At 37.7% G+C, this 17,024-nt stretch overlaps 1 protein-coding gene across 1 annotated transcript; it reads right to left on the bottom strand.

Annotated features, from left to right (window-relative positions):
* Positions 1-36: 36 nt before the first annotated feature.
* Positions 37-16,716, bottom strand: stard5 (StAR-related lipid transfer (START) domain containing 5). Its single transcript, XM_031757717.2, has 6 exons — positions 16,259-16,716; positions 13,092-13,141; positions 11,231-11,363; positions 7,805-7,922; positions 3,820-3,913; positions 37-3,706 (listed from the first exon to the last, which is right to left on the bottom strand). Exons 1-6 carry the CDS (start codon positions 16,346-16,348, stop codon positions 3,556-3,558), a joined length of 636 nt encoding a protein of 211 aa, XP_031613577.1. The 5' UTR covers positions 16,349-16,716; the 3' UTR covers positions 37-3,555.
* Between the last annotated feature and the right edge of the window lie 308 nt (positions 16,717-17,024).

Here is a 17,024-nt window from a genome sequence, read left to right as displayed (position 1 = left end):
AGAGTCCAGGAGATAGCCAGAGAGCTGGACAGGTTCTAACGCATCAGCAGGACCATTACCTGCTTCTTTATTCAAGGAGAAACAGGATGAGCACTGGAAGAGCTCTACACAAAGATTTCTTGGATATTGACATTCTACCAGCAGGCCAATGGTGTGAATGTCTTTGACAAAACAATCAATAATGGATTAGGAAAAAAAATGTGATCTTGTATTCTGACATTTTAACTTGAAAAAGTTTTTCCACACACTTTTGTTTTAAATATACAGTTACAGAAAAAATATTCACAAATGTGTTGATTGACGTTTTCACAAATATACTGAGAGCTGCAAACGTGTCATTCAAAGTTTACTCGCATTTATTTTATTTTTTTTTTACTAATTACAACCACAACTCTGTGATTACAACCTCTCAAATCAGTGAATACAGTGGGGATTATTATACAAGTGTCATTTTGAACTTGGTAGTTTCATTATAGCATGATAATTGTGGGTAATTGATCATAATTGGATTTTATTTGTCTATGCTGTCAGTTATAGTTCTTAGAAAGAAAATCCAAATTGGCAAAAATTGGCATAATCCTAATCCATGTATTCCATCAATAGAATTTGAAGAAACAAAACATTATAAATTAATGTGAAGCTCCAGTAGCACTTTCTAGTGTCACACTATTAAACATTAACAGGGTATTATCAAGTACTTCATTTTATATATGTATTTAATCCTCCCTAGTATGTGGTTTTTTTATACTTACACCATGTACAGCAATCACTGATACTACATCTCTGCTAGCAATAATCATAATCATAATCATGATCATATTCATAATAATATAGCTGTATTATAAATGGCATAATATGGAGTAATGCAATGTAAAAGGTGAATTAAGCTCATACCTTGATAATGCTTAATAGTCTGACATTATTATGCATTATTATTAAGTGCTAGCAAAGTTTCCCACTCTGTCTTGAAAATTAAATTAGATTAAATTAAGATTAAAATCTTACTCACTCACTTCCATTCAGTTAGAAACTTACTTTTGTCTTTAGGATTTATAAACTGTAACCCCTCCCTGTAAAAAACCCCAAAACAATGCAAACAGACTACTGTAGTTTCTATAGATTAAATGGAATGTTTGCTTGTTAAAACAGAAAAAGATGAAACAAGCTATTACCCATATCCATCTTCATAAAGTACAGATACATGGGTCAGCCAATCATAACAAAACTTTGTCCAAACATTACTACGCATACAGCGTTCATTAACATCTGTCTTTTTTTATCTTTTATATTTATTTTATAAATACCAATTAACTTTTATCACTTATTATGACTTTCATTTCATCATTGTTTGTTTCACGTGTTACTTTTACCGTACATTGCCTATACTTCACCGTCACCAAAACGTTCCTTTTTCTTTTGAATTGGGGTTGTAACAGCTTGATATCTTGAGCCAGTTATACAGCAATTATTCTTATTATTCTATCTTACACATGCAATTACCTCATGTCACTTTAAATGTTTTATTTTTTAAATTTTTTTTTACATCAAATCTGTCAGTCGTAGTTTTATAAATTGATCTGAAATTGAAAAAAAAGAAAAAGAAAAAACTTTTTATGTTTTCCTAAATGAAATATACTTGATTTGGTCATACCCAAGTTCCACTGTTGTTTCAGGTACTGTTTACCAAGAAACAGAATGGAAACCGTACTTCAGAAAACACTGCCATGAAAGTCACAGGAAGACACTTCTGCTCAGGTGAATGGCATTAAAAATATCAAATTTAAAGGCATTTTAGGTACGCCAGAAGAAAAAAAACCATGAAGATTTTGCTTACAAGGGCTCCCCACGAATTCCAACAAATACTTTATCGTTTTAGTATAGCTGATAAGAGGTAGATATTCATCCTTTGCAGGTGAACAAAACCACAGGAATTCAAGTACAACACGAACAAGCAGGTAAACTAAGTATCGAAAATGTCACTCATTTTTTTAAGTAAATATTTGTAACAGTGCTACTGACATGAAATTCTAACCAGATGTCAGTAACAGCCCATCCAATCCACACATGCCAACAAATCAAACCATAGATGTCCATATATTATGTGTAAGTATTGAACATGGCTACTGAAATGTATCCAAAAGCCTTTGTTGGTGATGTCAGCTTCAAGATGAAAAACTATGCATTGCTCAGGTGGGAATTTTGGCCTAGTCTTCCTCATAAACAGTCTTCAACCAGCAGACTCTTATCAAGAATGTCTCTGTACATTTTCCCCACTCATCCTTCATTTAATTATATGAAACATGCCAGTAACGTAAGCTGAAAAAATAGCCCCACACCATGATGAGTCTATTTATACTGGTCCATGGGAGAGTAAATCAAAGATTCATAACAACACATCGCCAAACTTCACCGTTGGTATAGCGTTTCTTGGATAATATGATGATGATCTCTATTATGGCATCCAAACAGTTCAGTTTTGGTCTCATCTGAACAGTCTTTATTCTCCCAGCATTTCACAGGCTTGTATAAAAGTTCAGCAAACTTTAAACGTACTTCAACATGCTTTTTATTCAGCAATGAAGTTATGCATGGTGAACATGGATACAGGTCATGGGGGTGCAGTGCATTACTTATTTTTTTCTTTGAAATAACAGTACCTGCTGATTCCAGGTGTTTCTGTAGCTTTCTACAAGTGGTTCTTCACTGCTGGACAACTCTTCTGATTATTCTTTTCACTCCTCTGTCTGAAATGTTGCGGGAAGCACCTGGTTGTGGCTGGTTTTTGGAGAAATGGTTATGGTCAGATTATGGTCCCAACAGTGCTCACTGGAACCTTGAATAGTTTAAAAATTCTTCTGTAACCAATCCCATCAGTATCTTTAGCAACAATAAAGTTGCAAAGGTCTTGCAGAGCTCACTGGTTTAACCCATCATGACATTCTTGCATGACACCTTGGTAATGTTACTTTTTATCAGCCATCAGGTGGGACTGAACAAGCTAATATTAATTTGCACTAAGTGGCAGGATTGCGTTCTAATTACTGATAGATTTCAGTTGCTGTCATGACTTTCTTCATGTGTTTAACCTGTGTCCCTTTTTGTTATTACAAATAACTTTATGGACATCTATGGTTTGATTCCTTTGCATGTGTGGATTGACTGGGTTGTTACACACATAGTAAAAATTTGATGTCAATAGGAACTTTAGAAATATATTTACTTGAAACACTGGTGATGTGTTTCATACTTCTTTTACCTGCTGTAAATGTGAGGTATGAAGTTAAAACCAATAAACGATATCAGCATAAGTTGACTAAGAGCCGTGCAATGTGCATGTTTACTATACACACAAGAAGAGGAAATGTCTAATGCCACACTATTCTCATAAAAAAGGAATGTATTTCATGCTTTTATCACGTGTACAAATACGTCTATTTTCATGTGATCATCTGATAATCTGAGCTTGTTCATTACTGTTGACTTAGACTGTTAAAAATGGCATGAACATCTGAACTACTCGTGAGCAGCCCTCGGGCAGGAATTGAACTTTTTGTGTCAAAAGTCCTTGAGTGATTTAACAGACTTGGCCAGGTTGCTGTAGAACTCGGCCATGCTGGAGGGGAAGAATGAGTCAACCACAGAACGAGGGAGGTAGCCTCCTAGGTCTGTTTGGAAAAAAGTCAGCACCTGGGTTTTGTTGGGCTCTCTGGAAAAAACCAAGGGGGGAAAAAAGAGAGAAACTTTTAACACACACACACACACACACACACACACACACACACACACAAATGAAATGCAATGTATTGTTTAGTTACCCACCCTGAGACGGGGACACAGATGCAACCACAGGGATGGTTGAATCCTCTCACGTAGCCAGACTGGGGAGGGCAGCTCGGGTGAATTGTATTGGTAGCTTTTTGGTGTCACACAAAAGATACAAGCACATAACCATATGAGTCTATTTATACTGGTCCATGGGAGAGTAAATCAAAGATTCATAACAACACATATTTGAGAATATTAGATTGTAACAATGTAAACGTGTAGTTTAACCTCATCACAATAAAAATGCTATTGGTAAACATGTCTCAAGCATATGAACAATTTAACCAGCATATTTTGCATCAGTTCACTGCATTGGAGTTCCTGAAGCTCCACTGATCTAAAACTGATGGCATCGTCAGAACATATTTGGTACATATTTACCCTATGATTTTAAATCCATATTTTTGGGGTACATATCCCCAGACATAAAGGGTATAGATAAATACTTATTTGGTGTGCTGCTGGCTGGAAGTAAAAAGGCACTGACTAAAAAATGGTTGACACAGGATCCACCAACGTTAAACAGCTGGATTGATGTAACTTTTGAAATTTACAAGATGGAAAAGATAACTTTTTTAGTGAATCTTGAGTATGAGAAATTTGTAAAACACTGGGGAAAATGGTTTCGCTATATGAGTCCTATAAGGCCAGATATTGCTGATACTCATCATTGAAGGAAAGGCCAGGCACTTTTCTTGCTTGTTTACTTTGTTTTTGATAATAACATGTACTAATGGTATGTTACCATCTGCTACCGAAAGTGTTGGTTTTATAGCTGCTCCCTCTCTGGATGTATATAGTTACATATTATACATGTTTATGCGTATGTTTCTCTGTTTTATGTGTTTGTTTGTTTGTTTGTTTGTTTGGGGGGGTTTTTTCTTCCTTTTAAAATTTTTACCCTTATATGTGAATTTATGCTTATATGTAGAAAAAGTAATAATTTTTTTTTAATGTGATGGCGGTTATTCAGACTACGGTATATATGACTCTGAGGACAAAAGACGCCATCAACAAACACTGTGCTTTTCATTTTTGTTTCTTTGTATGACTTTAATAAACAGTTGAATAAAAAAAAAAGAACAGGCTGATTAATGGCAGCGCTGCTTTGCGGTGCAAATGCTTCTAATACTATAGTGATTTTACCTCAGTTATTTTCTTCTTTGTCTATCTATTTCTCTGATGAATGTCTTATTCATTTATTTATTATGTCTATTTTTGACTTTCAATGCACACCATAAACAACTATGTAGGACTGTTTTCTTCCATTTGCTCAGTATCTCTAAAATTAGAAATATCCTGTCTCAGAGTGATGCTGAAAAACTAGTTCATGCATTCATTACTTCCAGGCTGGACTACTGTAATTCATTATTATCAGGATGTCCTAAAAACTCGCTGAAAAGCCTTCAGTTAATCCAAAATGCTGCAGCAAGAGTCCTGACAGGGACTAGAAAGAGAGAGCAGATTTCTCCTGTTTTGGCTTCCCTTCATTGGCTTCCTGTTAAATCCAGAATTGAATTCAAAATCCTGCTCCTCACATACAAGGTCTTAAATAATCAGGCCCCATCTTATCTTAATGACCTTGTAGTACCATATCACCCCATCGCTGTCCCCAACATGTGCTTCCTGTTTTATTTTTGATAGCCCTGTTCTGTGTTCAGCTTCTGTCCCCCTAGCTGTGTTTCCCTACAGTCTCCCATTCCCTGATTTCTCCATTGTGTATTTTAGTCCTCTCTCTTCCCCCTGCTTGTTTTCGCATCGTACCCTCAATAAGCTGTTTTCTCCCTTCTGTGCTCCTTGTAGTTCCTAGCTCTGTTTCCCAGTGTCTTAGTGTTTACATTTAAGTTCGTATTTCTAGTTCCTCGTTTTCGGTTTTATTTTCTGTATGAGGAGTTTTACAGCCAAAATAAAGCTGCCTTCTTTAGTTCTCGCCTTCGTTGTCCGTGAGTCCTGCATTTGGGTCCAATCTCCTGCCTGCCACACAGCGATTCATGGCAAAAACTGAATTGACTTTATGGCCAGGGAGTAGGTCAGCTACTTTAATCAGCCAGTTAAAGCCAGTATTTTCAACTCTACTGTTATCGTGTCTTTTACAATAAAGCAGACTTCTACATTTGTGATATCAATGTCAGGGAGAAAGTGTCTGAGACTGTAAAGTCTCTCACTGTTCATGCACTGCATTGTGCAGGTAAAAGTCACAAAAGTCAACACATGGACAGCACTGCTTAAAATAATAAAAAATCATTCATAAAGTTAGTTGCCTCTGTGTATACCACTCTGCTTCTTTGTCATACATCGAGTTGCCAAAATATCTTTACATTACCAAGTTGGCTCTTGTAAGTGTTGTTATCTTTAGAACTTTGGGCTGTAGCTCAGGTGGCAGAGCAGGTCAGCCACTAATCAAAAGGTTGGTGGTTCGATCCCAGGCTGCCTCCTGGCTGCATGCCAAATATCCTTGGGCAAGATACTAACCCCATGTTTGCCTGCTGGTGGTGGTCAGAGGGCCCGGTGGCGCCAATGTCCGGCAGCCTTGCCTCTGTCAGTGCGCCCCAGGGCAGCTGTGGCTACAATGTAGCTTGCCATTGCCTGTGTGTGAATGGGTGAAAGACTGAATGTAGTGTGAAGCGCTTTGGGGTCCTTAGGGACTGAGTAAAGCGCTATACAAATGCAGGCCATTTACCATTTGGGCTGTGTCTGTCAGAGTATTGCTGCTGGCTGAGTGTTCATTACATTTTTCTGTCATTTTGTCTTTTACTGCTCTCACTTTACGAGCGCACTGGTGTATATGGCTGCAGTAGCCCAAACAGCACACACCTCCTCCTAAGGCTGTTTTTATGCTCACCGTGTCACTTTTGTCGCATGGCGATTTTCACATCACATCCTGTGTTGCAACACATCATTTTTGTGGCACGTCGCCCAGTCGTGCAACATTTTTTTTTTACCTGGTGCGTTGTGCCATGGCCATTGCAGCTGCGTTGAAGAGAAGTGTACGATCGTGCTGTTTTTTTTACCACCATTTTAACGAGAATCCTGCACAGAAGCTCAGAGATATACTGACACACAGAGGGAGATGTTGCAACCATTTAAAAATTTGAGTATGTGGAAGGAACTTTGTCAAGTGGTTGTTTTTTGCAAAGTCCTGACTTCTGGTTTTGACTTCTTCTCAACTTTATCAGCAAGTGTGATGCAATATTATCTGAGTGGCGACACCTATCATTTAGGAGAAAACTGCAGCGTCTTCTTGCGCCTTAACAGCGGGTATAAATGACTGCATCTGTGTGATGACTGTGGGGCGGCGAGTGAAGCAGCCACTGCAGAGGGTATACTGGCACCTTAAAGGCCACAGTACACCCACTGTAATGGTCGCTTTGCCCTCTGCCGAAACCTCATTTCACAGAGACTTGTATTTATACCCACCATTAGAAAGCTGCTGCAGTATATAACAATATAGGTATAACCACAAGTGTCGCTACTCAGACAATATCACCACATAAGCTTTGATATAGGATATGTTGTTGTCAAAACTGGAGGCCAAGGCTTGGGCCTCCATCTGTGTATCTGGAGGTTTCTGAGCTTCTTTGCTAAAATATAACTAAAATGGTACAAAAAACCCTTCAAGATCATACACTCGTTTCTTCAACCCATCTTACAAAAACTGAGAGGTGGATGACATGTTGAGTATAGTGGCACTGTAAACTGTGTGCCTCAAACTAACCTGACTTGGCTCTAACTCTAATCTAACCACATGATTGGGTCACCAGTCAATGCTGTTCATTTCTGTGCAAGTGAGCAAATTTACAAGTGATCAGATAATTATTTCTCCCACGATTTATCCTAATCATAATAACATCTCAAAGAGCCGTGCACTCACTTCTGGAAGTAAAAATGGTGCTTTAGTGCGCATCACAATCAACCTTAGAAAGTAAAAAAAGACAGACGTGCAAGAAGAGGAAGAGACAAAAATTGAGTCATTACGCACCATTTGAAGAAATGCTGCCATCTTCGTATTGCTTAATTAAAATAACATCTACAAAGTCTCGTGGCGCTATGATGCCCATAGCTGCTGAGGGCGTGACTGTTCGGCAGATCGAGATGTCCTGTACAAGAGCGGACGACAAGGGAATGTAGTCAATAAAGCTTAACAACAAACAAATATGATACACATTTTGATATCAGTTCATCCAGAAAGTATTTGCAGTGCTTTACTTGTTTATCATGGTACAACCTTATTCCAAAATGAATTGAAGTATTTTTTACTCCTAAACTTTACACACAACACTCTATAATGACAAAGTCAAAATGTTTGCTTGAAATTATTGCAAATTTACTCAACCCTCTGGATGCGATTCCTGCTCCATCTGAACACTTGCCAGTGTTCCTATGCTCAAGCGCTCCTATCAGTTACACCAGTTATCACCTGGTAACTAACTGGATTAGAATATAGTGGTCTGGAAAGTAGGCCCCAAAGACCTGAATAGAGCAACCTGTAAGAATTGAGCAATGTTTTAAAATTCAGAATTTCGGTGAGAGGTCTGCTATCACAATCATTTCATAGACTGCTTTCTTATTTGTTACATTCTGATCGGTATTAAGCAGTTAACTATCAGTAAAATCACATATAAGTTATGATTCTGTGTTTTAACAATTACAACATACCATTTCTCTCATTCAGAATCATATATAATGATGGGCAGGAGACATTTCTTATCTTTCACATTCCTGCAGCCAGCCTCACACTCACTAAGACACTAATCTGCCAAGGTCAAAGCTGATTCATGTCTACTGAATTTCTCATTCATCATATTAGACTTTGTGGCGTGAATGAGACACGGCGAGTGCACAGGTCAGGTTTTTGGGCCATTTTATTGATTGAAGCGGCAGCTCACAGACTGCCAGCCGTGCATACACCACACCACAACTCACAACTCTCTCTTCCCAAACCCTGATTCCCCGTGTTTAACACGGAGGGTGTGATCACGGATGCCGTGCAGGTGCGTCCGCACAGCACCACAGACCACGCCTCACCACAGACTTATACTTTACATTTCTGATTAAAATTAAAGATGATTCACTTATAGCAAACTGACACAAAGATAAACTCTGTATCACCTGTAGACATTAAGCGCTTTTACCCTCTCTCAGATGTAATGAGAGGTAAACCAGGAGGACTTCAATATCTTTCAGTTCCACCTCTCTCTTGACAGTTGACCAGGTGATGAGCGTGCCATGTTTCCTCCAGATATGACATTTAGCATTCAGACCAAAGAGTTAAATCTTTGTTTCATCAGATCAGAGAATTTTGTTTCTCTAATCCGAGTCTTTCAGGTTCCTTTTGGCAAACTCCAGCTGTCATATGCCTTTTACAAACAAGTGGCTTCCATTCTCTTCCCACATGTGAGTGGACTGGGCATCTCCTTGACTAAGGCCCTTCTAACCCAATCACTCAGATCAGATTACTCTAGGAAGATAATTGGTGGTTCCAAAGTTCTTCCATGTACAGGTGATGAAGATCACTGTGCTCACTGGGACTTTCAATGCTGCAGATTTTTCCTGTACCCTTCTCCAGATCTGGGCCTTCATACAATCCTGTCATGAAGGTCTACAGACGATTCCTTAGATTTTATGGCTTGGTTTGTGCTCTGACATAGACTGTCAGAGGATCTTAGATAGATGTGTTCCTTTCCAAATCATGTCCAATTAACTGAATATGCCACAGGCAGACTCTGTTCAAGCCTTAGAAACATCTAAAAAATGATCAGTGGAAACAGGATGCACCTGAGCTCAGCTGTAACTATCACGGGAAAGACTGTTAAGTTACTTTTGTTTTTCTATTTTTAATAAACTTGCAAGAATTTCAAGCAAGCATTTTTATTATTATTTTTATTTTTTTTACATTTCATCATTATGGGGTATTGTGTGTAGAACTTTGAGGTGAAAAATAAATTTAAGCCATTGTGGAGTAAGGCTGTAATATGACCGAATGTGGAACAAGTGAAGCGCATATGCATTTAAAACTGCACCAGATAAGAATTTCATTTTAAAATAAAGTAAATGACTTTTCCTACTTGATCCAATTCATCAGTTTTCATTAACAGACAAACACATAACCATGACAAGAGATGTGAGAAGTGCTTTCATTCATACTACTTATTCATAGATGCTGGTTAATATAAGATTTCTAAACAGTTTTGTGGAAAGCAAAAAAAAGACAAAACAAAAAAAACTGATGCAGCTTTAAATAAAATTTAAAAAATGAATGACTTGATGGAACTTAAAAGAATGTAAGGGGAAAAACTACAGTGGGGCAAATAATTATTTGATCCCAACTGAATTTCTAAATTTATTCACAAAGAAATGAACAGTTCCTAATTTTTCTGGTGGTTTCATTTTAATGAAGAGAGAGACATAATAGTTACTCAAAAATGCAGAAAAAACACATTACATGACAGTTGTAAATTGATTTGGGGGAAAAAGTATTTGATCCAAGCAAACATGACTTGGTATTGAAACTCTTCCTGGTTGCCAGGTTTGCACGCATCTCAGGACGGGCTTTGGGCCACTCCTCTAGAAACTCTCTAAAGCAATTTGAAGGTTCAATTCCCTCCATAGACGTTTTATATGAAAATAGGTCTGGGGACTGGCTAAACCAATCCATGACCTAATGTGTTTGTCTTTTTGTCGCTCCTCCTTTATTGCCATTGCAGTATGTTTTGGATCACTGTCATTCTTGTTGACCCATTGCTCACTGGGTTTTATGGTACGCAGACCTGTCCATTGGCCCCTCAATACAGTCAAATTGTCCTTTACCCTTAGCAGAAAAACAGTCCCAAAGCATAATGCTAACAATGCTGTTCTTGATGTAATGGTCCCAACTGCCTTAATCACTAAGATCATTAACAAGTTTCTCCCCTGTAGTTGTGAACTGATCCAGCACCTTTCTCATGATTCACCTTATCCCATGAGGCAAGATCTCGCATGGAGCTCCAGCCCAAGAGAGACTGGTTGTCATTTTATATTTCGCCCATTTCCAAATATTTGCACCAACAGGTGTCACATTTTCATCAATCTTATTTCATCCACACGTTGAGATCAGTAGTATATATAATTTGTTGAATGACTGTAGGAGACTGAATTCTGATTGATTTGTACAGGATCAAATACTTACCTCAATAAAATTCAATGGCATGCAAATCAATTTATAATCTTTATGTAATGTGTTTTTTCTGGATTTTTGGTTGATATTCTGTCTCTCTTTATTAAACAAAACTATTATAAAACTTTAAAAAAAAAAAAAAAAAAAAGAATTTCCCCCAGTGTACCTGAAAACTCTATGGTTAACTAAAAAATAATAATAATGATCACAAAACATTATTTGAACAGAAAGGAGACAAAAAAAATAACACACCTCTGTAATTTGTTCCAGAACCTCAAACCTTTTGACATTGTTGTCCCATTTGACTCTGAGTCCGTTGGGTAACGGTTTAAGACATTCCCACACTTTTTCAGGAGTGCCGTTGACAATCCCGTCACCCTTATAACTGCCAGTGTAATCAGATAATGGCACATAGTCAGGAGAGAAGATTATGAAGGCAAGACTACCACATTCTTGTATAAGAAAACAATTCGACCTACACACACAGATAACAGAAGCAAAACATTCTGTTATAAATGTGACTTGCAAAAACATTCACATGCAGGTGATGCACTGAGCATTATTAAAGATCTAAATTAAAGTATGTAAAGTAGACTCACTAACTTTTCTGAAAACTTCAATGGCTTCAAACTGATTCCTTTAAATAGGAGCTATGAAACTATCAGTCCAAAAACAAGACATCTAATTTGACAACAGCCCATTTTTATCCTTACACGCAACCCGTGTCTTTCCTGAGTTTTGCTGTTAAAAGGGAATTTTTCCTCCCATCTGTAACCAAATTCTGGCTTAAAGAGGATTATTGGATCATTTCGGAGGGTCTTTACTTTATGTTGTAAAGAACATTGAAACAACTGTTGTTGTGCTATACAAATAAAAGTGTACTGAACTCAGCATAATAATACACTCTGATTTATGCAATGCAGTTTAGCTATATGTCAATTTTTAGAGAAATTCTGAGGTTCATCATCAAACATTAGAATGAGTAATAATGATCTGCTGTAACTTTACAAGCTTTCATTAATGAGGCCAGTGTAATTAAATAATATATATTTCACTCATATTTAACCTCCTAAGACCCGAACTCTTTCATGGCATGCATTTTTAATTTCTCTTTGCTATTTGGGCTGATTGGGACCTGATGATTGTGAAAACAAAGAATTAGATGTTTTGGGGTTTTTTTTACCTAATATTTGTTTCTGAAAAGATGAGATCCACATATGAGGACAGTGGTAATATAATGTCCTCGTAAGTGGATATCAGGCCCTTGTAGAGCAAAATTTAGTATTTTGGTCTAGACAACTCAAAATGTGATGTCCACATGTGTGGACGCCAGGTCCTAGGAGGTTAAAGTGGACATTTCTGCTCTCAAAAACAGACACAGATGTAACACTGTCTATGTAGCTGGACTTAAGAAATAAACATGTTTTAAAAACTTGAATCACTTAATGCCATCTTGTGGCAGCACACTGGTTGCTGTCAATAGATTTCCATTGGTTTCTGTTAGCTAACCAGTAACATAACTGATAACTGGGTGGAAAATAAGAACACTAAAACTAAAAATCAGTCCAGGAGGGTCACTTTTGTGCTGCCCCTGGCAGTAACAATGAGTTAGTTTTATCTTAAGAAACTGAGAATATGCTGTCCACTGTCAGTCTGTGTCTCTTAACCAGTAAGTGGGTTCCTTATCGTTTGGCCAGCTGCACTGAAAAGGGAATTTCCACCATGAACTGGTAGATTCCCCTTGATACCTGAACTTTACAGTCAAGAACACACACTGCTCTTTTTTTTTAATCTGAGTTAAACTGGAAGTTGAATAAAATCCTCCACAGATAAATGTATGATTACAATTACTGATAAAAAGAAGTGTATTCCAAAAAAACAAAAACAATATTCCAGGAGCCCCAACAAGCACAAAAGCTTTCCTGAGGCATTTCTGGTTTGACATGTTTTAATTCCATCATTCTAGGAAGTCACCATTGTCCTTATTCCTGTTTTTATTCTTACATCTGCACAACGTTTTCTCCAGAAAAGCACTAATCTGTATATTTCATGTGCGCTTAATATTTCAGGAAACCAATAGTGCAAAAGAAGTGAAAAAAGGCAGATTTCTCACAGATTCCCCGGGAACTCAGATGAGGGTCGCCACGACACAATGACATCATTCTGCCAAAGAAAACGGTACATTAACTGTGAACAGCATTTAGTATTCTGTGTCAAACAGGCAGGGTATATGTGCACACACTATTCTCTCTGAGACATCACACATATTTCAAAACACCAACATAGGTCAAAAATTATATTCCTCAATATGCTGCATGTGTCCTAGAAAGGTCACTATCCAACACAATAATTTTGATGAGGAAAGAAAATGTATGGCTTGTTTACATCTGCCAGGAAAAAAAGCCTTGTGCTTCAAACTAATGACAAGAATGTGCTCAGGACAGAAAACCCCCGAGAAATGTTTGCCTATAATGGACCGTGTCAGGTTTGTTGAAAACCTATGGAGAGAAATTTGCATGAAGAGAGTTACAAATATATATTATAGACAAGCGTAAACTAAAATTTACAAATGTGCACAGTGATTTGTGTGTAACCTTTGGGTACTTACAAATGCGTGCTTCAATTCACATACAAAAAAATCAGACCACACATAAAATTTTTTACAAATGTGTCCATCCAAACTTGATGTGCACATTTAAATAAATAGCGATCATTTGCGTGCAACTCTTTTAATTGCAGCTGCACAACTCGAATCATTTCTTTAAAGCTTCTTGCGGATACAAAAGTCTAAAATACATAAGATCCGCAAATGTATGGTATGTTCAAGTCCCATAGGAAACATCTGTGACATCTGGGCTTCCACTCTGTTCCCATTTCTTTTTCTAAATAAACAGACCAGTTCATCAACCCTCTATTAGAAAACACAGATTTACAAGTTACAAACACTACACAGTAACCTACGAAGGTTAATGTATGGTTTAAATAAGCTGCTCTTCCGTGCTGGACGTTCTTTGGTCAGTGCATAGCTGCAGATGGGGGAACACTATGGTTGAATATCCCTGTGGATCATCCTCTGAACTAGGTATATGCTAACGAATCTCTGTATGTTTGAATATGGATAAACCAGGTAGTGTGGAACACTTTGATGCTGATCTTGCTGTTCTTGGATAACAGCAGGCTATCATATTAGCTTAATAACTAATCATGAAGTTTGTCATCTGAGTTCATCACCAAGTTAAACGGTTTCTGCTCTCAGCTAGCATCAGCTTAAATAAACCCTGGAAATGACGATGAATTCCTACCAGTAGATTTACCCACAAGAGACTGCCAGCAATCTGCCAGGTCTCTCCTAGCAGAGAGAATTACCTCAAAGTGTTACAAATGCATACATGATCTACAGGTGTAAACTAAAATTTACACATGATAAATGGACTGGTTCTTATATAGCATTTTTTCTCTTTTTTCTATGTTTAACAACTTTCTATCTAACATTCTCGCACATTCACACATGGATGTGTGACTGTGATGCATCAGAGAGCAACTTGGGGTTAGTATCTTGTCCAAGGATATTTGGCATGCAGCTTGGAGCAGCCAGGTATCGAACTGCCAAGCTTTCGATTAACAGATGACCTGCTCCTGACCTATAGTCATGTACTGTACAGTGTACAGTGATTTCTGTCTAACTTTGAGGACTCACAAAGTCCAATCCACATACAAATACAAAGCAATTTGACAGATGTGTAAATCCAAACCTGAATTGTGATCATTTAAGCTCAATTTTTAACTTTTATTTAAAAATAGAAGTAACAACTCACTTACAAAACCTTAAATGGATGTGCATGAATTGCCTGCTACTAGGAACCCATGACATCTAGACTTCCTCTGTATTCGTGTTTTTTCTTTTGAATTTTTGTTAAATAAAGTAGAATGTCACCGTCTACCAGAAAACAGAAACAAAATCCATTTTGCTTCGGCAGGCTCCTAACTAAGAGATGTGACGTGAAAGTATCTGTGTGGCAGCCTTAACAACAGCTGTTCCAATTCTCCAAATAATAAGGAAAGGAGCTTCAATGCTTCCATTAGCATAGGATACACTGGACCATCCTTTATGAAAAGGAAGGAGAGAACAGCGTCCCATAATTCATTGCAACAGACATAAACAATTGCGCAGATCACGGAAATTATAACTGTAACTGCATTTTCCATATCATAGCATAAATTCTTGATATATTTAGTTTTTAACAACAGTTTGTTAAAGTAACAGCTGAACTCTGAACATCACACTGCTGGAATAAAAACTCCTTGTTGAGTTGTTTCCACATCAGCTCAGGATTATGATCTACATTCCCTGATAAAAATGTGCTTAACGTTCTGTATAATCAGTGTTCATTGGTAATGTCATTTCCTGTAGTTGAGTCTTTAGGATTTATCTTTTTACTTCAGTACAAGTCAGCTGGGATCAGTGATGGATGGAGGAAATTTTACTGCAGTTACAGAAACTCTTAACATGGAGGAGGAAAGAAGTTCCAAAAGAAAAATATAAGAAAATAAGATCTAATTTTATAAGTATGGAACAGATTTACTAAGTGAGGCAAATTACTGTCATGTCGCAATTGCAGGATGATCTAACAATGCACTGTAATTTATATACAAAGATGCAGCTAGTTCACTTTAGTGAAACCAGCATTCTGGCGAGAGAATGTGAATTAGAGACTCAAAAATTCAATGCAAACTGAATTGCGTCTCTGAAAACAGCGAGGCAATTCAGATAAATGAGGCTGAAGGAGAATCAATATGCTTTTGATATAAGAAATAACTCTGATAAAAAAAAATCACAGAGTACAGTGCAAAGGGTTCAGAGGATTAGGACTCAGTACAGATTTATCCAGAGGAGAGCTCTAGTAGAAACTGGTCCATACTATAAACCTTCCCTACCTGTGTAAACAGCTGATCTGTGCGAGTCCGGACTCCGGACTTTCCGAGCACGAACTTGCGTACTTTGGTACTGAGAAACGACCAATATGTATTCTATGTCTACTATTCAGCTGTAGTCAGTACAGTCAGTAGTAAAACACATGTTTCACTTTTCGGTAGTGAATGAATGGGATGCAAAATGTTATTAGCAAAGCTTTCAAGTTAGAAAGCCCAAACTAACGTTTGTGAACTCTGAACTACCGACGCGGGCCACGTCAGTTAACCCACTAGACCAGAGAACAGCATGTATCTCGAAAAAGTAGGGATATGGTGTTGAGCTCATATGAGGCAGTAAGAAACATTTACCGATTTCTTGCAGACTTTCCATCCAGACTCATCCTTCCTGTAGCTCATCAAGCAGTCGGCCACTGCTTTCGCTTTATGTTGATAATCCATTTTAAGGAATAACAATTAATCTTGCTCACCTAATCCAAAGTAGACTGATTAAATAACTGACGGGAGACAGAAAACTGAAGTCACGCTGGAGCTTAACAATCCAAGTCAGGTCCAGCGGCTAAAAGTACCTAACGAAGGCTAGAAACGCAAACCCTGGTCAGGTTAGTGTGGACCACCGCTACAAAGCTAGCGTTAGCCAGAATGAATGAGACGAGCTACGCAGCGGCCACATCGCTGAGCAAAAATGTTCCATCGGATTAGGGTAGTGTGCCTTTCCGTCCCTGCCTGATTTGAGGCATTAAAATTCTAATTTTGTACAATTAATTTCCCCAAAGTACAAACAAAACACCGGAATCAGTTATTGAGATATCGCGTCATAAAAAACAATAAACTTCCGGTAGCTTTCAAAACAAAACATCTATAAACTTTATTTAATTACTTTTCATTCGTTCATTAAACGTTTACAAATAAATTTCAGTGAACTTTTTAAAAACTTAATTCCAGTATTCCCATGATAAAAAGCCCAGTGGCTTGTAATAAAGTGATATACTTTTGATTTAGGGAGAGCAAGCTCACATCTATCATATTTGAAGTCCCTCGGTCCTTATAGAAATGTCTCCAGCTTCACACACACCCGCCCTCTTCCGTGATTACAGTCACCTCGGATAGAATTTTA

The sequence above is a fragment of the Oreochromis aureus genome, linkage group 1 (genome assembly GCF_013358895.1).
Source record: "Oreochromis aureus strain Israel breed Guangdong linkage group 1, ZZ_aureus, whole genome shotgun sequence".
In the NCBI taxonomy this organism is placed as follows: Eukaryota; Metazoa; Chordata; class Actinopteri; order Cichliformes; family Cichlidae; genus Oreochromis; species Oreochromis aureus.
The sequence above is the reverse complement of the archived record's forward strand: the minus strand, read 5'-3'. Positions and strand labels throughout refer to the sequence as shown.

What these genes read in the sequence shown, in the direction of transcription:
- stard5 (XM_031757717.2), bottom strand. Translation starts at nt 16,348, where the DNA reads ATGGATTATCAACATAAAGCGAAAGCAGTGGCCGACTGCTTGATGAGC. An exon ending in GGAAAGTCTGCAAGAAATCG is followed by an intron (nt 13,142 to 16,258) that starts GTAAATGTTTCT and finishes TTTCTTTGGCAG; the next exon opens with AATGATGTCATTGTGTCGTG. An exon ending in TGGCAGCATTTCTTCAAATG is followed by an intron (nt 3,914 to 7,804) that starts GTGCGTAATGAC and finishes GACACCAAAAAG; the next exon opens with CTACCAATACAATTCACCCG.